Genomic DNA, 23,161 nt, shown 5'->3' on the forward strand with positions numbered 1-23,161 from the left:
TGAAGGCGGTCACCGCCTCCAAGGACCGCAAAGGGATCTCTTACATCGCGGTGAAGAAGGCGCTGGCCGCTCAGGGCTACGAACACACCGCTCACATTAAACGTGCCGTGAAGAGGTTACTCGAGAATGGAGCCCTGGTGCAGGTCAAGGGAACCGGAGCCACCGGCTCCTTCAAGGCAGCCAAGGCCGCCGAGAAGCCCAAGAAGGCAGCGAAGAAGCCCGCAGCCAAAGCCAAGAAGCCGGCAGCAGCAGCAGCGAAGAAACCCGCCGCTAAGAAGCCAGCTGCCAAGAAGGCAGTAACTCCCAAGAAGGTAGCGAAGAAGCCGGCTACTGCTGCCAAGAAAACCCCCGTGAAGAAGATCACTAAGAGCCCGAAGAAGAAGGTGGCGGCCAAGAAGGCAGCGACCCCCAAGAAGACAGCGACCCCCAAGAAAGCTGTGAAGAAGGCACCAGCCAGGAAAGCATCGAGGAAGTAAACAGATCCTCTACTTCATCTCCAAAAGGCTCTTTTAAGAGCCACCCACATACACCGAAAGAGCACTCTCCTATATAATAATATATAATTTAGCATAAATACAATTTGAACAAAACATACATGTTTTGTGTACATCACCACATGACACACTATATATTCTAATATTCCATGTTGTGCTTTCATACCACATGGAATTTACCTCAATATTCCAATATTATCTGAAGTACATTGTACTAGTACCTGACCTGGAACATTTACATTAGTTTGCTTTATTTAACAATACAATCTGGATATAAAGGTATATTTATACAAACATACATTCGGTTTCTGCACTTATTTTCAGTTGATTTGGACGAAAGTATAAGTTATATGTTAGCTAATACAAAGTATATTATAATTATTATAGACATTTCCATAGAAATTGGTTATAATGCAAACACTTTGAAATCGACCATAGTGTTTTTATAAGCGACTACTAGTTTGAAGTAATACTGTATATTCCTCACAATCAGTGAAACTACTAAATATGCTCATTTTAAATGATATATAGCAGGTTAGTAAATAATCACATGAAAGTCCGGCCAGTAGAAAAGCAGGACCAATATCAACGTGTTATTTTAGGGTTTCATTTATTAATTAAATATCATGAATAAATAATAAATGAAACTTCACCTTATTAATCTAAATGTATTTTGGGTACATTTTATATTCAAATGAATTCAATGAATAATGGAAATGTATCTCTATAACAATAATGTAGTCAAGCAGAAAATAGTAGAGCTATAAACAGTATTTAAAGAATATAATTCATACATGAATAATGATGTTTTGTGTATTTTATTAAGTGAGTTTTTAATCCTAAATATTTAGTTTGTATTGAATGTAAATACAATTATTATAAGTATTGTTATGACTATACTATTCTGCCACTGAGATGAGACATCTCAACAGCGTGACCTTTCTTTTTCCGTTCCCAATGAGGAAAGCCTTAGAATAACTGAACCATGAAGATTCAATCATATTTTCATGTAATCAATATTGTATTTATTCAAGTGTAACGATTGAAAAGCCTAAGGAGGCTGGGAAACACTGCAAACAGACACTTTTGTAAAGAGGGATTTCTATTCCTGAATATTATTTTTCAACTTTACGAAGTTATAGCCTCAGAAAGGCTCAACAACATCAACGTATACATGTATTAACTACATTATTACATGTAGCTGGAAGTCAGCTGCCTTCCACCTGAGCCACGGCCCACATGCTGATTCTACCTGAAAACACTGGCATTCACTCTTAATTCACTTTGTCTGTCTTTTCTCGGCCAATCAACACTTCCTGCATTTCATTTTCTCCCTCGTCCTCTCCCATCTGTCTGTGGATGGCTACAATGGGGATGTGTCATTTGGTGCAAAACTTAAGCAGGGTTTGAAACCAAAATAAGGTATGTGTTGAGCCCAAAACAACGAACGCCCAACTAAAGTTCCCGCTGTGATTTTGAGTGAATTTGTACCTTTATGCGCACAACGAGTACACAGCTATGCAGGAAAGAGCGTGACACGAGTAAACAAATACATGAAATGCAGAAATACAGGGAAAAAACAGGAATATAAATACACAAATAAAATGTGAGAATAATACAGAACACACATTATTATATATCTTTAATGTATTTCTGCATTTATTTTCACTTACATTTCTGTGTCTGGGCGTGTTTCACAATATGTGGTTTTGCCTGGTCGCCTTGTATTTTGTGGTCGACAACATTTATAAGAAATGTAGTATGTACTTTCAATTGCTCTGAAAGTTTGACATGTCCTTAACAATATCTTTGAGTTGTTATAATATTTTACAAAACTACACACCCTAACTCTGTCTCTGAGGAAGTATTTGAGAAACATGCAAACCAGTTTTAATAATAAAATATCACTAACTTTAAGATACATATACCATTTCTAACTATATCTTAATATATAAGTTTATGTAAATATTACATTTAAATGTGAAATAATTATATAAAAAAACTAAATAGCAGTTGGTTAGCATCAGGCCTACAAAATGCAATGTTGGAGGTTAATATGGTGTAATACATGCACTAAATAAATGAGATACAAACGACATTATTAGATGATTTTATTGCTTGTGTCAAAATGTGAAATTGTGAAACCATTTGCTGGTTTTTATTTTGAAGGATGGTTGTCGTAACCGGAAACGCATCCGCTCACGGTGTGTGAAAAGAGCAGCAGAGAGGGAACAAAGGAACAGGACAAAATGGCGGGCTAGAATTAACCAGGGTGTCTTCAACCAGGTCCGCATATCAGCTTTAAATATGGGCGATATCCATAGTGAGTACATCATAACTCTGCAATTATGTCTGGAAGAGGAAAGGGCGGAAAGGGACTCGGCAAAGGAGGCGCTAAGCGCCACCGCAAAGTGCTCCGTGATAACATCCAGGGCATCACCAAGCCCGCCATCCGCCGTCTGGCTCGCCGCGGCGGAGTGAAGCGTATCTCCGGTCTGATCTACGAGGAGACCCGCGGGGTGCTGAAGGTGTTCCTGGAGAACGTGATCCGCGATGCCGTCACCTACACCGAGCACGCCAAGAGGAAGACGGTGACCGCCATGGATGTGGTGTACGCTCTGAAGAGGCAGGGCCGCACCCTGTACGGCTTCGGGGGATAAACTCATCTGACTGAAACACACAAAGGCTCTTTTAAGAGCCACCCACCTCACTTTGAGAGCCTCTGTCCTTGTGATAGCTTAAGAACAATTTATCTGATCCTTTTTTAGTATCATCAAAAACTTGAAGTCCTGTATGAAAATGTAAATCCATTTAATTATTAAGGGTATAATCCCTTGTGTTAAAAAATGTCAATACTATTAAACAAAGTGGTTTGTACCTCAAATTGAGAGAATAAACTAACTCGTAGTAATTTATTTATATTTATGATGGGTATACAATCTAACCATGGGTGAATATTCTTAGTAAAAGGAGAACTGTGCACTGGACTGTAAAGTGTGTTCAGTGAATAATCATTTTACACATTTATAATGAGAACAATTGCAAACGTTGCCTATTTAGTGAAATGTCAACATTGGAAGATTTATCTTTCAGAAATTATATTGTACATAATATTTTTCATAAAAGTTCAATGTTTTTCTCGGGAATACAATTGTGATGTATATTAAAATGGAATGAACCTTTAATTGAGAATAAAAGGAGTCAGTTGAATGTAGTAGTCACTTAGCCAGTTAAGCCCCATGCACAACAATATTGCACAAACAAAACCGTTGCTGTTTTCTGATCAAAAGTTGTGTTCATTGGCATTAAAACGCATACAAACGCTGCTGAAGGTTAATCCAATGTCTCTGTGTCACTTTGAAATGATTACTGATAATCCTCAGAGACACAGAGGGCCTCATCACATCACTTTGCGTGGGGCCACAAGTTGGCAAGAGGCAGCCCTGGTACTTATTACAACCCGGTATCACGGCAAGACGTGAACATGTGCCGATTTACCATGCTGGGAGACGTGAAGATGTCACGGTTTCGTCCCCTTCAAACGTGACAGCTACACGGTATTGTTAACCCATGTTAACCAGTGGAGAAATAACCGGAAATACCAAGCTACCCCGACGTAATGATTTATTTTGTAATAGTCACACTCGATTACGGCGATTTTCTTGTTGCCCCAGCTGGTCGACACCTCTTTTAGCAGAAACAAAGGCTACATTAATGTATTAAATCGATGTTAATCCGTGCGTGTGGATGTGGAATTAACGGACGTGACGTTGTGCGATTGAGTTGCCAAGCAACAGCTTCGGTTCATGTTAACTTACAAACTATTCAACTACAACCGTAGTTATATTTAAAAACATGTTAGAAGGCCTCACGAAATACTTTAACCTGTTAAACCCTGAGGCTGTTTTTCAGGTTTCAGGCTCGAAAATGACATTCCCAGAACAAATGACCATATCTTCCCTTCTAAAAGGGTTAAATTAATAATCTTTTTTCTCAAAGTAATGATAAACCTGTGAGTTGGATGTAGAAAAGTCAGATTCAATATAGATGTTTTTTATTTTAAAGAAAATTCAGATTGAACATGGTAAAAAAACGTAAATTATAGTGTCCGTCCAAAAAATATTTTGTACTTATGGTGAAAACTAACCTTGGATGATGGGTTAGTAGACTAAAAGCTTTAGGAATCCAAAGTACAACATATAATAAGTACCCTGTATCAAGATTGATGCAAAACAAGTGATATTTGACCTTTTTAGACATATTTAGCAAAAAAAAACCTCTTCTGGGGCCATTTGGGTGGATTTTCCATATCTATGGCCCCCCCTTGCTCGATTTTGACATCTCTTTCTGACAGTCAGAGCCAATGGAATCGAGGGGAACTCCCACATAGTCCTTATTTGGTCATGTGTATGTGTAAGACTGCTGCATCGCCGAGACGAAGCAGCAGCTAGCTGTGGTGGTTACCATTAGCAGCTAGCATTTACTCTCCGATTTTTACATAAAAATGAAATTATGGATTATAAATGTAATCAGTTTTTTATACATGGACGTTAAGAACCTATGGATTAACAGATTCAGCCGCGTTTTTTCTCATTTTAATGCCATTGAACACGTACTTTGATCAGATTGACAGCTACTTGTGAGACGATCTCCCTAGAAGCTTCGTAAAGGTACGTGTTGTGATGACTGTATTTGCTTCCCCTGTCGCGAGTCCGGATCACTCAGTGATGATACTATATACCTACATAATCTATGGAGTCTCAGCTTTAATCGGATATATTGTAAGTGCAGCTATGATAAGTAATAAGGGTACTTTTATCTTGAGTTCTGTGCCAATGTCCGTTAGCATTTTTCACTCCGGGGTAATTTAGATGCTTCTTGTGAGACTTGTGTTTTGTTTTGGTAAACATGGTTTGTATCGGCAGTTAGCTGAGATTATTTCCGTTAATCTGGTATAACACATTAATAGGTTCTTAAATATTAAGATCCCCTGAGACACAGTATCGTGAAAAAAAGACCCAGGGTCCCCGCCGGCGGGGACCTTCGGGCTTAACAGGTTAATGCACATTAAAATGTAAATGTGAAGGAATGTGTGTATAACAAAATACATCGGTCATTAAATGAAACCGGAAACAGACGTAGGCAAGATCCTCAGCTGCATTAAATATTACATATCTGCCGTAATTCTCTATTAAGTCTGCTGAGAAGACTTCTGGACAAACAGGAGAACTGCCGCCAAAACTGAAGATGTGACGTGGATCATAAATATATAAGCAATTAAACAACATCTTACATTTATTTTCACACAATACGTCTCCTTGCAGTATCAACACTAATTCGGCTGACTTTTATATTTGATCCAATTGGTAGATAGGCTGTATTTACACCATAACCGTGCACAGCTGATAGAAAGGTGGTCAAAGCACGTTATTGAATTGTATTATTTTATTATTAGATATTAATAGGAGGATGTGCAAAACAGACAAACTAATAAGGCTTAATTTAAACATTAAAGAGTACTTTAGGTTAAGGTCTTATTTTGAATAAGAAAAAAGCTTTAAGAAGAATATGGAGGGATGAAACCCTCTTGAAACCACAGGTCCTTCCTTCCTGCAGCGGTCAGACTTTACAACCAGCACTGCCCCTAGTAGACCCTCCTACACACACCACAACACAGACTATAACACCCCTTGCTGCTAAATACAAACCAACTTTGTGCAATATTAGCTATATGTGCAATATATATATGCCGTTTTGTTTTTGATCTGTATTTTTGAAAATTATGTAACTTTTTTTCAGCATATTGTTTATTTTATTCTAACTTAGTACTTTTTTAACGCATGTAAGATATGCAACACTAAGCTGTATGTGGCTCTTTCCTGCTGTAACGCTGCACATTTCCCCTCTGTGGAACTAATAAATGTATTCTGATTCTGATTCTTTAATGGTCACACATGCAGAGCACACAGTGACATTTGTATCTACAGATAAATATTAAGCCTGACAAAGTACTTAACGTCTAATATATTGCTTTCCTGCAATGTTAACTATGTTTAAGCACTTATTTGTTTATTATTTGTTTATTATTAAACTGATATTATACATATGTATTATACTCTTATAAGATGTATGTAGATAGTATAAGAAATGTGCAGAATGACAGTTTAATGGTGGAGTATACACACATATTGATAGATGGCTTGTAATGCACTGTTGAGGAACCTGCGACCCAAGTTTTTCATTCATTGCATAACTACACAGTAGTTGTGTATAATATGATATGTCAATAAACCTTAGCTTAGAAAATCTTGAAAGGGATGTGCAAACTAGTCATTATATACAGTCTTTAATGAACTATTAGTAGAGAATAATGAGTAATGAATATACTTTATAGGGATCCTATTAATATCTAATAATAAAATAATAAAATTCAATAACGTGCTTTAACAGGACTGCCAAGTTTCAGTAAAAAGTAGGAGTGAGACTTTCGGGGGAAGATGCGTTTTGATTTTTTTTGTTGCCTTTTTTAACGCCGATTTAGAGGAATATCTCAATTTAAATGAACATTAAGACTGTTGTGATGTCTTCACCCCCATGCCAGCTGCTCTCCCTGCACTGTCGGCCTCCTCATGCTTATATAGTGTTAATAATTGACCAGCACAAGTAGAAATGAAAACAATTGTATCAAATAAAAGTTTGACAAATAAAATACATTTATTTATAAAATGTCAATATAAAGAAAACAATAGCAGCCTTTTAAGAACCAATAGCAGCCTTTTCCTTTAGTGCATTTTTTTTTAAGAGTAACAAAATTAGAACCAGAATAATATATATATATATATATATAATATATATATTATAAATAAATAAAGTGCATGTCTTTGTTTGTGTGTTTTGGTTTACATGACATGTCTCATGTTGTAGGTGTTGATGCCTTGATGACAGAGGGAGGGGGCTCCCATTTGAAACACTGTGGCTCAAGGTTTGCCATCTTCACAGTCATGATGGATGATAGAGTTCCATCAAGAGCAAAACAGTTTTTCGGGTTTTGTTCAGTCCCACCACAGAGAACACTCGTTCAGCATCAGCATTTGAATGTGGAAGTACCAACACCAACTTGGTAATACGGGAGAGCCTCCCAAATCTGCTCATACCGGTCACCTTTGAAAAATGTAGGAAGCCTAATTACTCTCAAGTATTTTTGTATAGAATTAAGTTGATTACGTCAATGGGTATTTCAAAGGGTGCAGAATAATTCTTACCTTCTTCTTCATTGATGCCAAGTTCCCCCAAAAGCTCTCAATGTCGAACGTGGCTGGGTCTTCGGGCATGGCAATGTCCATGGACTGGTAGTCCAGAAACTCCTCACTCAGTTTGTCACGCTAGTCAGGTCCGTTGTATGGGAGAAGTTCAGGAAACCTAAAAAGAACACAATGTGCACTGATCTGGTAAAGTAATGTAGCTGAAACGGGTTGTTTTTCAGATGTGGTCATTAAACTTTACAATCTATTAAGAAAATGTTAAGAAAATGTGACAAGAGCCAAGAGTCTTTAACCTGCTCTACTTATTAAGTATATTGAGATAACTTGTGTTGTGATTTGGCACTATAGATAAACGTAGTTGACTTGATACCCCAACTAACCTGTCGACAAAGTACAAGGCGTCTTCCACTCCACACTCTACCCTCTGCTGGACATCCAGAAACATGGCATGTTTTATCAGGAGCTCTCTCATGTGGAGTTTCTTCATGGCATACTCCACAGCCCTCACCAGAAACGCCACTGCTGCCTGCTGGAACCTCTGCACTTGTAATGTCTCCTGCATCAAGGAGCCTGTTGAGTGTAGCTCGAGTAGTGAAGCCGATCACCAGCTTTTCTCCTACGAGAGACACAATAAATCAACAACATCACAGAGGTCATTAAGGTGCTGTATGCGATTCTGGAGAAAGATTGATGCAATATGTTCTCATTCCCAACACCAACATGTCAGTATGAGACTGGGAATAAGACCGGTGTTGAGTCCCTTTAGCAATCATCAACAACCACAATAGCTAACTTGAAAGCACCCCTTTAAGTATCTTCATCACATCAGTGATTGATTGATTGAATACTTTATTAGACAGAAATGCAAACAGCACAAGGTACAGTCATACATTTGGGCTAAAAGGATAACATTAAAAAGTCCTGTGGACTTGTTTCCATTGTGGTCCTTGTTACGACCCGCCTCCCTACTCAATAGTAGTGGCTCGTGAGGCAGTCCGCAACATAAAACAAAAGTACACACACGTAGGCACTAAACTGTAATCGTACATTTATTGCCACAATTCTTAATCATTCCACTGGAGGACAGGTAAAACAAACAAACAGACGGTGGGGACTTGGGCCAACCACACCACGGGCCGTAGGATCCAGAGCCTTCCTCCGCTACCCAAAATCCAACAGACCTAACGGGAGAAATAAAGCCGCGAAAACCTAATCCTAACACGTCCTCCAGGAAACACAACAAAAAGGCAAAAGAGCTCTGACACAGCAGAGACATCCGGAGTAGTGATCGGCTCCTCCTTCTCCTTCAGCCTCCTCTTTTATGTTCGGCTGATTGGCAACTGGGAACACCTGGGCCAAGCTCGGCTGAGTGACAACTGGGAACACCTGGGGAAGGCGGAGCCAGGTGTACCTGCACAGCAGAGAGAACAAAGAGGACAACAAAAAGGGAGGGGGGAGTAAGTAACACCCCCACCATGAGTTAGTGATTTTTTTTAAAACAAAACAATCACAACAATCAACCTTAGTTGACAGACGTGCTCACCACCACTCATTCCACACACCAGACAGGTTAACAACACACAATAACTGCTATATTATAAGCGCGACAATGCATCAGCCCACACATTATCCTTGCCACGAATGTGTTTGACCTCAACATTGAAGGCTTGCATGAAAATACTCCACCGCATCAACCTTTGATTTGTGTTACGCATTCTCTGCAGAAACACAAGGGGTTTGTGATCGGTGAAAATAGTGAGAGGAATGTTTGATGACCCCACGTATACCTCAAAATGGTTCAAAGCCAGAACCATAGCCAGTGCCTCCTTTTCGATGGTGGAATACACCCGCTGGTGTTGATTGAATTTCTTTGAGAAGTATGACACCGGCTCCTCCACCTCACGATCAGCTCCAATACCTCTGCACGCTGCGCATCAGGCAAGTGTGCCAAATGAGACTCCATATTGGCCAGAGTCTCCGCAGCGATCGAGGTCTCCGAGGTGACAGGGGTGTCACTTTTAGCACTGGACAGCGCCTCTACACAGGCAGCGACAGGGTTATGAACAGCCCCAGGGCTTATCGTACCTGATTTCCCACCCTCACGCCATGATGGAGGATCCCTGACCGGTCTGTCCAATCCCGTAGCCGTAAAACTGTCGCGGGTGACTGCCACCGCATTCACTCCCGGCTTAACGAGCACTCTGTCACCGGCTAAATCATTCCCCAAGACCAAATCTACCCCTTCAATGGGAAGACATGGCCGAACCCCGACAGTTACCGGACCTGTGACCAGATCTGACTCAAGATGAATATTATGCAATGGCGAACCCACACACTGCATACCAAACCCCCTCACAAGAACATCCGAACCCACAGCAGACTCCTCAGAGAGGGGCAACACACCCCTTATCATAAAGGATTGCGAAGCTGCTGTATCCCTCAAAATGGTCACTGGAACCCTGTTGTTCTTCCCCGGTAAAGACACCATTCCCTCCATGAGAAACGGAGCAAAAACTTCCAGTTCAGATTTGTGAGACCCTGGCTTTGAAGTACTCACCAAAGCGACCGTCTTTACATGCTTATTTTCATCCCGTAAAACATAGCAATTCGCAACAATATGACCTCTTTTCTTGCAGTAATGACACACTGGCCTATCCGTAGATCCCCAATTCACCTCTCCCGGTTTTTCCTCAGCAACTCTTGGCCTGCTGGACTGCCATGGCACTTTAGTGAAGACTGGGGTTTCTCTGATATTATTGTCCACAAACCCGGCTTGTGCCCTAGTCCTCTCACTGTAGACAGTCTTGTGAGTAAGCACATATTCATCAGCCAAAACCGCAGCATCAAACAGTTTCACCGGTTTTTGCTCATTGAGGTATGTGACTACTGTGTAAGGCAAACAGTTTTTAAATGTTTCCATGAGCACTAATGTTTTTAGGTCCTCTAGAGATGTTGTCCACGTCGATGAGCACCATCGCTCAAACAGAACCTCTTTCTCACGGGCGAATTCCACATACGCTTGACAATCTTGTCTTTTCAAACCACGAAACTTTTGACGGTATGCCTCAGGCACCAGCTCATAAGCGCGCAGAATTGCAGCTTTCACCTGTTCATAATCCCGGCTAACCTCCTCAGATAACGCAGTATACACCTCCTGTGCTTTACCCGCGAGAACGCACTGCAGCATAACGGTCCACATGTTCCCAGGCCATTTAAACGTTGTTGCTACACGCTCAAACAGGACAAAATAGCTATCAACGTCTTTTTCGTTAAATACTGGGATAAACCGAGTATACTTGCCTACGTCAAAATCATGAGGTTGCGCAGACCCCAACTGCTGCGTCTGGTAAGACGTCAGCTCCAGCTCCCTCAAACGTAACTGCGCCTCATATTTCCTCAATTCGAGATTACAGGCGATCTCCTTCTCTCTCAGTCTGTTATCACTCTCCTTCTCTCTAACCATCAGCTTGCGCAGCTCTAGCTGAAGGTCGCTCACTTTCTGAGAGACCTCTGTCCCGTCATCCATGGGAACGTCTACTTCCTCCTCTGACAATACCTCCTGATCTATAAGCGCAGCCAACAGCTGTCCCTTAATGATTTGTTTCTTGTTCTGCTTATTGACTACAACGTCAAATTTGCCTGCGATCAGACCAAGCTGCTGTTTGCTACATGCATCCAACTTCCCCGAGTCGGATCCCCAACAAACCCCTCCAAGTCGAAATCCATCACTGCAACTCTACGCTATACAGCCAACCAAACAAATAAATGCTGTCAAGGGCCTTTTACAAAGTAATACTACTCACCACCACACCGGCACCTGCCCGAGACAGCCTTTGGACGAGCTCCCATATGTTACGACCCGCCTCCCTACTCAATAGTAGTGGCTCGTGAGGCAGTCCGCAACATAAAACAAAAGTACACACACGTAGGCACTAAACTGTAATCGTACATTTATTGCCACAATTCTTAATCATTCCACTGGAGGACAGGTAAAACAAACAAACAGACGTAGGGGACTTGGGCCAACCACACCACGGGCCGTAGGATCCAGAGCCTTCATCCACTACCCAAAATCCAACAGAACGGGAGAAATAAAGCCGCGAAAACCTAATCCTAACACGTCCTCCAGGAAACACAACAAAAAGGCAAAAGAGCTCTGACACAGCAGAGACATCCGGAGTAGTGATCGGCTCCTCCTTCTCCTTCAGCCTCCTCTTTTATGTTCGGCTGATTGGCAACTGGGAACACCTGGGCCAAGCTCGGCTGAGTGACAACTGGGAACACCTGGGGAAGGCGGAGCCAGGTGTACCTGCACAGCAGAGAGAACAAAGAGGACAACAAAAAGGGGGGGAGTACGTAACAGTCCTATGTGTGTGATGAGATGAGATTATCAAACTCATAACTTGTCTGCACAAGCAGCCCTCTAACAAACACAAACAGTATTATGTGAGTGAGATCAGTGAGTGGATAGTATATGTGCATCTGCTGATTTGAAACTTGGAGGATTACCTATGGCTGTTGGTTTGATGGGTCCTTATAGAGGATTTCATGCAATTCCCGGTGCTGCAGTGCTGCTGGCTTCAGAAACTTCGAGAGCAACTTGCGGATGAAACTCTGTATCTACAAATTTGTATTTCAGAAAAGATTTTCAAAATTACATTTAACCTAGAAGTAGAGTGATAATGAAAAAGGGAACAAACATAGTACATTATTACTAGCATACTGTATTGGTGCTTCCTTTAAACCAGTATCCCACATCCACAGTCAGATCCTCTGGATCAAAATATAGCTAAATGTAACTGTTTGATTGATTGAATATTTTATTAGACAGAAATGCAAACAGCACAGGTACAGTACTGTAAATTCCCTTAGCTCATAGTAAGTATCCATTAGCTCACACACGCAAATACGTGATGATTTAACTAACACTGCTATTAGTCACGGTTGTTGTTAAACCCACCGCAGCAACCTGCCACACTGCTCACCAGCAGCCTGTGTAACGTTAAGTCTCACGTAGTCAGACCCACCGTTGACTTCATCAAAATAAAAATATTTGTAAAAATAATGTGGTTACCTACCGTTTGACCTCCCGCTTCAGATGGAAATGTCAGTCACGGCATTATTGAGGCGCTGACACAGACGTTTCACGTTTACTTTTCGATTTCTCCGCCATAGAGTTAGCTTGTTCTTCATAGGATAGAGACGCAATGACCCGCCCTAAGCTGCCTCTGATTGGTTTGTATACGTGGTGCCTTTCGTTGGGTTGGTTAGATTTAGCCTCGAGGGCTGATGATTCGTTATCACATATCTCGGTCAGCCAATCGGGGGCAGAATAGGGCGTACTCACCCTGTCCCTGATTCGAACTACGGCAAGCCTCGAGCAACAAGTTATGGAAATATATCATTAAATACAAAAATAATTATAAAGTTGTGAGAGGGGGAAAAAAGCGTGTGAAATGGCAAGTGTGCCATGAGGCGTGTGAAGAGGTTAAATTGCGTGACTCTCACTCTCAAAGGGTGAGACTTGGCAGCTCTGCTTTAACCATCAGATGTGCCTTTCTATCAGCTCTGCACCGTTATGGTGTAAATACAGCCTATCTACCAATTGGATCAAATATAAAAGTCAGCCGAATTAGTGTTGAGACGCATTGTGTGAAAATAAATGTAAGATGTTGTTTAATTGCTTATATATTTATGATCCACGTCACATCTTCAGTTTTGGCGGCAGTTCTCCTGTTTGTCCAGAAGTCTTCTCAGCAGGGCTCTATAAATAGAGAATTACGGCAGATATGTAATACTTAATGCAGCCGAACCGTGTATTACAATGTCGTTATGTGATGACTTTCAAAGAGAAAAGCAAGCACACTCGGAATAAAGTATTATTGTATTTTTAAAAAACGTTTTCAGATTTCACATCACATAAACACCAAATCCCAGCATGCATTGCGGATAACCATCCAATCATCGAGCTGATGATCTTGCCTACGTCTATTTCCGGTTTCATTTAATGACCGATGTATTTTGTTATACACACATTCCTTCACATTTACATTTTAATGTGCATTAAAGTATTTCGTGAGGCCTTCTAACATGTTTTTAAATATAACTACGGTTGTAGTTGAATAGTTTGTAAATTAACATGAACCGAAGCTGTTGCTTGGCAACTCAATCGCACAACGTCACGTCCGTTAATTCCACATCCACACGCACGGATTAACATCGATTTAATACATTAATGTAGCCTTTGTTTCTGCTAACAGAGGTGTCGACCAGCTGGGGCAACAAGAAAATCGCCGTAATCGAGTGTGACTATTAAAAAATAAATCATTACGTCGGGGTAGCATTTGCTTAGTATTTCCGGTTATTTCTCCACCGGTTAACATGGGTTAACAATACCGTGTAGCTGTCACGTTTGAAGGGGACAAAATCGTGACATCTTCACGTCTCCCAGCATGGTAAATCGTCACATGTTCACGTCTTGCCGTGATACCGGGTTGACTTATTATGTTATAGTTTGGATTCCTAAAGCTTTTAGTCTCCGATCGCATCATTCAAGGCTGGTTTTCACTTTAAGTAATGGGGGTTTTTTGGACAGAAACTATACATTTTTTACTATGTTCAATCTGAATTTACTTTAAAATAAAAAACATCTATATTGATTCTGACTTTTCTACATCCAACTCACAGGTTTATCATTACTTTGAGAACAAGGATTATTAATGTTCCCCTTTTAGAAGGGAAGATATGGTCATTTGTTCTGCGAATGTCATCTCGAGCCTGAGACCTGAAACCCGGCTTGGGGCTCAACAGGTTAAAGGAAGTGTAATGAATGTTGTGGATTTATAGCTCACTTATGGCGCATTTCCACTACAGCGCAGTTTAAGCGTGCTGTGCCCGGCCCGTTTTTGGTTGCGTTTCCACTTGGCCTAGTACCGGCTAGCGCAGGGTTCGGCAACCCGCGGCCCACGGGCCGCATGCGGCCCTTTAAGCCCTCTGCTCTGGCTCCCTTGAGCTTAGACAAAAATAAGAAGGAAATAAAATAAAAGTATTTGTAGGACTATTTATATTTTGTTGCATGGTTGAAAATGTTTCGTATCTTGTATTTTGAGGTGATACTGTGACACATAAATAAAAAACAAAACGGTTTTAATTAGGTCAACTAAAATATGCGTCACATCCGGCTACGGTCCCGCGCGAGCGCCTTTTCTTGGAGGCGAATAACCTGACCCCCGGCTCCATGAGCGAACTATGGATAAATCAAAGAGAAGTACCAGAGGAACACAGGATTTAATTCTGTGTGGACAGAGTTATATGCTTTCACAGCAAACGATGCTGGTTTACCGGTATGTTTGATATGTAGAGAGAAGTTGTCAACGGTGGTGCAGCCTTTACGTATCGAGGAACAACACGGGAGAGGAAGACAGCTGACGATCTTCAGTCATCATTCAATGGGGTATGTAATTTATTTCAGAAAACACTTTTTGTTATATTCCATGGAATGCTCTTAACGTCCCGATAGCAATGAATATATTAAATGCTTTGACAATAAATACATACAAAAAATAATCTGTGGAAGCCGTAGTACTGTAAAAAGCACGACCAATCATCTGAGCCAGCCCGGCTAAAATAACTGGATGGCCTACCTGCCTGTCAGCCTTCCATCTGTGCACAAACTTATCTCGTGCCCTCATTGGTCATGTGCAAGTTCGTGTGTGTTGGAGGAGGGACTCTGTAAGAAAGTAGGCTTGTTTGAGACAAGCGAGACCTGCGCAGACCTGCGCAGTTGCGATCAACGTCTTGCTAGTGCGTTGTATGATGGTTAGTCATTGTGTCCGACTTGCTCTGGAGGCCCGCCTACATGAGACGTTGAAATCTCGCGGGACAAAGACGCCCGCAGCCTTGAGAGCGAGGCGCGGCGAGGCGGCGCAGTTCCTCTCCACGGGCTGCGGAAGCTAAATGCTTGATGGGAAACGACTCGCTGGTATCTCGAGCTGAGCGCTCATTGGTGGTTTTTACCACGTGCTGGTGATGAAACTCTCCAATTGGCTCGGCAAAAGTTTGTTGTTGTTTTGTGTCAGTTTTACTTCGCCACATCCATTCCCATTTTTCATCATTGTTCCACAATATTTATCATCCATCCATCCATCCATCCATCTTCTCCCGCTTATCCGTGGTCGGGTCGCGGGGGTAGCAGTTCCAGCAGAGAGCCCCAAACTTTCTTTTCCCTGGCGACATCAACCAGCTCTGACTGGGGGATCCCAAGGCGCTCCCAGGCCAGCGAAGAGATATAATCCCTCCACCTGGTCCTAGGTCTACCCCTTGGTCTCTTCCCAGCTGGACGTGCCTGGAACACCTCCCTAGGGAGGCGCCCAGGTGGCATCCTAACTAGGTGCCCGAACCACCTCAACTGGCTCCTTTCGACGCGAAGGAGGAGCGGCTCAACTCCGAGTCCCTCCCTGATGACCGAACTTCTCACCTTATCCCTAAGGGAGACACCAGCCACCCTGCGGAGAAAACCCATCTCGGCCGCTTGTATCCGCGATCTCGTTCTTTCGGTCATGACCCATCCTTCATGACCATAGGTGAGGGTAGGAACGAAAATGGCCCGGAAGACCGAGAGCTTTGCCTTCTGGCTCAGCTCCCTTTTCGTCACAACGGTGCGGTAAAGCGACTGCAGTACCGCTCCCGCTGCTCCGATTCTCCGGCCCATCTCACGCTCCATTGTTCCCTCACTCGAGAACAAGACCCCGAGATACTTGAACTCCTTCACTTGGGGTAAGGACTCATTCCCTACCTGGAGTGGACAGTCCATCGGTTTCCTGCTGAGAACCATGGCCTCAGATTTGGAGGTGCTGATCCTCATCCCAGCCGCTTCACACTCGGTTGCGAACCGATCCAGTGAGTGCTGAAGGTCGCAGACCGATGAAGCCATTAGAACCACATCATCTGCAAAAAGCAGTGGTGCAATCCTTAGTCCACCGAACTGCAGACCCCCTCCCCCATGACTACGCCTCGAAATCCGATCCATGTATATTACAAACAGGATTGGTGACAAAGCGCAGCCCTGGCGGAGGCCAACCCTCACCGGAAATGGGTCCGACTTACTGCCGAGGACCCGGACACAGCTCTCGCTTTGGGAGTACAGAGATTGGATGGCCCTGAGTAGAGACCCCCTCACCCCATACTCCCGCAGCACCTCCCACAGTAACTCCCTGGGAACTCGGTCATACGCCTTCTCCAAGTCTACAAAACACATGTAGACCGGATAAGCGTACTCCCAGGCCCCCTCCAGGATCCTTGCGAGAGTAAAAAGCTGATCCGTCGTTCCACGACCAGGACGGAATCCGCATTGTTCCTCCTCAATCTGAGGTTCGACAATCGGCCTGACCCTCCTTTCGAGTACCTTAGAGTAAACTTTCCCGGGGAGGCTGAGTAGTGTGATGCCTCTGTAATTGGCACACACCCTCTGATCCCCCTTTTTAAATAGGGGAACCACCACCCCGGTCTGCCACTCCTTCGGTACTGTTTCCGACTTCCACGCAACGTTGATGAGACGTGTCAACCATGACAGTCCCTCAACACCCAGAGCCTTCAGCATTTCCGGGCGGATCTCATCCACCCCCGGGGCTTTGCCACTGTGGAGTTGTTTGACGACCTCAGTGACCTCCCCCCGGGAGATTGGTGTTGATCCCCCGTCATACTCCAGCTCTGCCTCTAACATAGAGGGCAATATTTATCATCATTAAATTAATATCCATATATTTTATACTATACTTGCACTGCTTACCGTTTTCATACTTTATATATCTTAGCATATTCATATACACTGTACATACTGCTCTCAGGCTGCTGTGTATATCTAGTGTATTCATACCCCTCACTGTTTATTCATCATTCAATTCATTCTATATTGTATTCTGTAGATTGTGTACATTACTTTTCACTTTACTGCTTTTTGCACTCCTGGTTAGAAGCTAAACTGCATTTCGTTGTCTCAGTACCTGTAATCTGTGCAATAACAATAAAGTTGAATCTAATCTTGAGCAGGAACAAATGTATTTACTTAGTACATATCTGACATTAACGATTAAATACATGTGTGCATTCTTTATAAATGCAAACCGAGTCAAGCCGACTCCGGAGGTGGCGGTATGCATCTTCAAGTTGTTTGCAATCCGCCAAAAAACCGTGAGAAGAAGAAGAAGACGAATCCGACTCCGAGCTGTCTGACTTCAGGCGAGCTTTTTGAGACCTCCCCCGGCTGCGATCGGCTACTCTCGTCTACTTTCGAGGCGAGCCGCAACGCGTCTCAAACAAGCCTACTCTGAAGGAAGAGGCAGATTTTTTCCGGTTGTGTATTTTCAAATTCTAGCGCACTCGAGCTGGTTTCTCCATCCTTACCGACCCTACCTTTAACTCTTTTTAGGGTGCAGCTATATGTTTTATTTATTTCAAAGTGGGCCCATTTTAATAATATTTTTTTTCCCTTCAAATGTGCAGAGGACTCCCCAAGTGCTGTGTTTAATTTATTTTAAAGTAGGCCTGTGTATTATTTTTAATTCTCCTTATAAGAGTTATTTGTTTCTTATTAGAGGTTAACAGTTTTATATCATGTAATAAATAGCCTAATAAATGCAAAAAAACTGTAGTTTTTGTCTGATCTAACAATTAAAAACTATGAAATATGTTTTGCGGCTCCAGACAAAAACATTTTTTTGGAAAAGGGAGCAAAATGGTTCTTTTGGTCAAAAAGGTTGCAGACCCCTGGGCTAGCGGGTACTATTTCACAGTTTTTCTGGCCCCATAAAATTGAGGTTCTTACCCCCAAAACACACCAGGAGCGTCTGCGTCGCGTTACGGCCGCGCCGCGGCGGTCGTAAGGATCGCGGCCACTCTAGTCAATGGGTGCTATTACACCACACGCGCCGGGTTACGGCTCAGACGCGTCCCAGAAGCGGCTCGGCGCAGCGCTTCTCTAAAATTAGGATGAATCCTATTTTTGCCGTGGCGCAGCCGTAAGGTAAAGTCGGGCAGGCAGCCCCCCCCTCGCAAGGCAAGGCAAGGCAAGGCAAGGCAAGGCAAGTTTATTTATATAGCACTTTTCAACACAAGGCAATGCAAAGTGCTTTACAAAAAATGAAAGAGATTAAGAAAATGGCATTTAAAATCAGTCATTAAAAAGAAAAGCTAATAAAATAAACATTAAAATAAAAAAATACATGGCAGTCAATTAAACATTAAAAGAAAAAAGTATATGGATAAAAGTTACAGTGCAGTCTAAGATATGAATAGTTCAATTAAAAGCAGCGACAAAAAGAAAAGTCTTCAGCCTGGATTTAAAAGTAGTCAGAGTTGCAGCGGACCTGCAGGTTTCTGGGAGTTTGTTCCAGATATTTGGAGCATAATAACTGAACGCTGCTTTACCATGTTTAGTTCTGACTCTAGGGACAGAAAGCTGACCAGTCCCTGAAGACCTGAGAGATCTGGATGGTTCATAATTTAGCAGGAGGTCAGAAATGTATTTTGGGCCTAAACCATTCAGTGATAAACCAGCAGCAGTATTTTGAAATCTATTCTTTGACACACAGGAAGCCAGTGTAAAGACTTCAGAACTGGAGTGATGTGATCCACTTTCTTAGTGTTAGTGAGGACTCGAGCAGCAGCGTTCTGAATTAGCTGCAGCTTTCTAATAGATTTTTTAGTGAGACCTGTGAAGACACCATTGCAGTAGTCGAGTCTACTGAAGATAAAAGCATGGACAAGTTTTTCCAAATCCTGCTGTGACATTAGTCTTTTAATCCTAGATATATTCTTTAGGTGATAGTAGGCTGATTTAGTAACAGTTTTAATGTGACTGTTGAAACTCAGGTCAGAGTCCATGACTACACCTAGATTTCTGGCTTTATCTGTTGTTTTGAACATAGCACACTGAAGCTCAGTGCTAACTTTTATACGTTCTGACTTGGCTCCAAAAACCATTACCTCAGTTTTATCTTTGTTTAATTGGAGAAAGTTCTGACAAATCCAGTCATTGATTTGTGCAATGCACTTACTCAGTGTTTGAATTGGAGCATAGTCTCCTGGTGAAATTGTCACGTAAATTTGTGTGTCATCTGCATAGCTATGGTAACTTATTTTGTTGTTCTTCATTATCTGAGCCAGTGGTAGCATGTAGATGTTAAAGAGAAGAGGCCCCAAGATGGAGCCTTGAGGAACCCCACATGTCATATTTGTCAACTCAGATGTGTATTTACCTATAGAAACAAAGTTGTTTCTGTCCTTTAAGTAGGATTCAAACCAATTCAGAACTGTTTCCGAAAGTCCCACCCAGTTTTCCAGTCGGTCTAGTAATATGCTGTGGTCAACAGTGTCAAACGCAGCACTGAGATCTAATAATACTAACACTGAAGTTCTGCCACTGTCTGTGTTTAAGTGGATGTCATTAAAGACCTTTACAAGAGCAGTCTCAGTGCTGTGGTTTGGAAGAAAGCCTGACTGGAACACATCAAAACAGTTATTTAAATGCAAGAAATTACTCAACTGTTGAAAAACAACTTTTTCAATGATTTTACCTAGAAATGGCAGGTTTGATATGGGCCTGTAATTGTTCATTACTGAAGCATCTAGATTATTCTTTTTTAAGAGCGGTTTAATGACTGCAGTTTTCAGGGCCTGTGGAAAAATACCTGAGTGAAGAGATTTGTTTACTATATGAAGTAGATCTGAGGCCATGCAAGGCAAAACATCTTTGAAAAATCCTGTTGGAATAATATCAAGGCAGCAAGAGGAGGATTTCAGAAGTTGAATAATGTCCTCTAGGTTTTTATCATTAATCTGATGGAATTGTGTCATGATGTCTGAATTGATGTTAAGTGGAGATAGGGACAACACATTTGCTGTTCCTGATGCAGAGGCACTGACTGCTTGTCTGATTTTCTGAATTTTGTCAGTGAAAAAGGAGGCAAAATCATTGCACGCCCTGGTGGATAGAAATTCAGAGGCTACTGACACTGGGGGGTTAGTTAGTCTGTCGACGGTAGCAAACAAGGCACGTGCGTTGTTTTTGTTTTTGGTAATGATGTCAGAGAAGAACGATTGTCGTGCGTTTTTCAATTCCAAATTATAAAGGCCAAGTCTCTCTTTATAGATTTCAAAGTGAACCTGGAGATTTGTTTTTCGCCACCTGCGTTCAGCTTTTCGACATTCTCTTTTTTCTGTTTTCACGGTCATGGCCTTTCTCCATGGAGATATTTTCTTGACAGACACTTCCTTTAACCTAGTTGGAGCAATGGCATCTATAACATTTTTAATTTTTGAATTAAAATGATCTACTAGCTCATTTACTGAGCTGTTGGCAGGGGCAAGTGTGGTAGAGAAATTCTGAGTAAACATTTCCCTAGTATTTTCAGTTAAATATCGCTTTGTGGTTACCTCTTTTTGAACATTTTTGTGAACAGAAATAGAGCTCTCAAAGAAAACACAGGAATGGTCAGAGAGTGCAACATCAGTCACCACAACCTTAGAGATATTCACACCCTTTGAGATAATTAAGTCCAGAGTGTGCCCCTTATTGTGCGTGGGCTCCGTCACATGCTGAGTCAGTCCATAGCTATCAAGAACACAAAACAGTTCTTTAGCCCCTCTGTCCTGGGGGTTGTCAACATGGATGTTAAAATCACCAACAATGACTAGACGATCAAAGTCAATACACACTATAGACAGCAGTTCAGTAAAGTCATCAAAAAAGCTTGCACAGTATTTGGGTGGTCTATAGATATTTAGGAACAGAGCTCGAGAGGAGCATTTCAGCCGAAGGGCCACATATTCAAAATAATCAAAGTTTCCATACGCTGTCTTCCTGCATTGAAGGGAATCATTGAACAGAATAGCAACTCCACCCCCTTTCTTATGCATTCTTTCCTGACTCATAAAACTAAAGTTGGGAGGGGTTGATTCGATAAGAACAGCTGCACTGTTATTTTGTTCAATCCAAGTTTCTGTTAAAAACATAAAATCGAGATTGTGCTCAGTGATAAAATCATTGATTAAAAATGTTTTTCCTGCCAAAGACCTGACATTTAATAAAGCTAGTTTAAGTTTGTTAAACACACTATCAGTCATGTTTTTTGTAACAAGCTGTGGCTGACATGGAATCACTGCTAAATTAGATACACTCACACAAACGTTTGAGCGCTTCCTGTTTCTATGATTCACCGCTCTTAATCTATTACCTATCAACACAGATATCGGCAAAGCTACTGGCAGGCAGGGCCCCGACATGTCCTGGAAAGAGTTGAGAGTGCCATACGCCCTTGAGCCTGGACCCATCACATATCAGTAAGAGTTTGTTGTGTTTTGTACACACACATCCTTATCAGGCTTCGGAGACTGCAGATGCCCCCTCGAAGGGAGGGGAGGTGGTCGACGTAGGCACGGTGATGGAGACGGGCGAGATGGTGCGGGGGTAGAGGACATGCTGCCAGGGGGGGGAGGTGGTTGACGTAGGCGCGGTGATGAGGACGGGGGAGATGGAAAGGTGAGCATCCGGGCCAGGCCCATCCCCCACATATTCTAATTTAGCAGACCCCACAACACCTCCACTACGAAGTAGGAGAATACATGCCAGCGTTCTCCTCCGGTTTACAGGCACTGTAAATGATATATATATATAGAATAATTATGATGATGAATGCATATTTTTTTACCACTAAAATACAGCAACACATCTTTGATTCATGTCGTTTATAACTGGAATATTACAATTATTATTAACTGTGTCTGTAGTCTACAACACAACAAAATAGGAAATAACAACAATAAACACGATTTAAACAGACACAAACATAAACCATTTAACTACGTATAGCCTACTTACTTGTAGAAGTACAAATGTCCAGGAAATATTCCAAAATCAACAACAACTGCGAGGCTGCACACACGACGCTCCGCTTCCGCAACGTTTTGAAACGCGTCTGGTGTGTGTTGTCGCAGGAGGAGGTCGCAGCGTGGCGCAGCCGCAACATAACGCGGCGCAGACGCTCCTGGTGTGTTTTGGGGGTTCGGGCCAACAACCAGGCTGAGTCGGGCTTAGTATGCTAAACTAGAGAGAGAATCGCTGGCAAGGGGGCTACAACTACATTACATTACATGTCACTTGTTAGACGCTTTGATCTGTCTGAACTGCAGTTGTTTAGGTTGTTGCCCAACTCATAATCAATCAATCAATGTTTCAATGTTTATTTATATAGCCCAATATCACAAATGTTACATTTGTCTCAGTGGACTTTACAGTTTGTACAAAATATCAGTATGACAATACGACACCCTCTGTCCTTAGACCCTCACATCGTACAAGGAAAAACTTCCGGAGAAAACCCACAGTTTAAAGGGAAAAATGGGAGAAAC

The 23,161-nt window shown here is 42.1% G+C and overlaps 3 protein-coding genes across 13 annotated transcripts in view; 2 read left to right on the top strand and 1 right to left on the bottom strand.

The window, feature by feature from the left end:
• LOC117550549 (histone H1-like) overlaps positions 1 to 792 on the top strand; it is a 101,122-nt gene extending 100,330 nt beyond the window's left edge. For both annotated transcript variants that reach the window (XM_034222960.1, XM_034222962.1), the window contains exon 3: positions 447 to 792. In XM_034222960.1, coding sequence (XP_034078851.1) covers positions 447 to 476 — 30 coding nt within the window. In that variant the 3' untranslated portion in view covers positions 477 to 792. The remainder of the gene's footprint in view (positions 1 to 446) is intronic.
• The window catches only part of LOC117550545 (histone H1-like), a 142,592-nt gene that overhangs the window by 75,893 nt on the left and 43,538 nt on the right, over positions 1 to 23,161 (bottom strand). The gene's annotated exons all lie outside the window — the stretch shown is intronic.
• On the top strand, positions 2,729 to 3,391 carry LOC117550580 (histone H4). Its single transcript, XM_034222993.1, has one exon. It carries the CDS (start codon positions 2,843 to 2,845, stop codon positions 3,152 to 3,154), a length of 312 nt encoding a protein of 103 aa, XP_034078884.1. The 5' UTR covers positions 2,729 to 2,842; the 3' UTR covers positions 3,155 to 3,391.

Source organism: Gymnodraco acuticeps, unplaced genomic scaffold, assembly GCF_902827175.1.
Source record: "Gymnodraco acuticeps unplaced genomic scaffold, fGymAcu1.1, whole genome shotgun sequence".
NCBI classification, from domain to species: domain Eukaryota; kingdom Metazoa; phylum Chordata; class Actinopteri; order Perciformes; family Bathydraconidae; genus Gymnodraco; species Gymnodraco acuticeps.

Coding starts and splice junctions, on each gene's coding strand:
- LOC117550580 (XM_034222993.1), top strand. CDS start 2,843: ATGTCTGGAAGAGGAAAGGGCGGAAAGGGACTCGGCAAAGGAGGCGCT.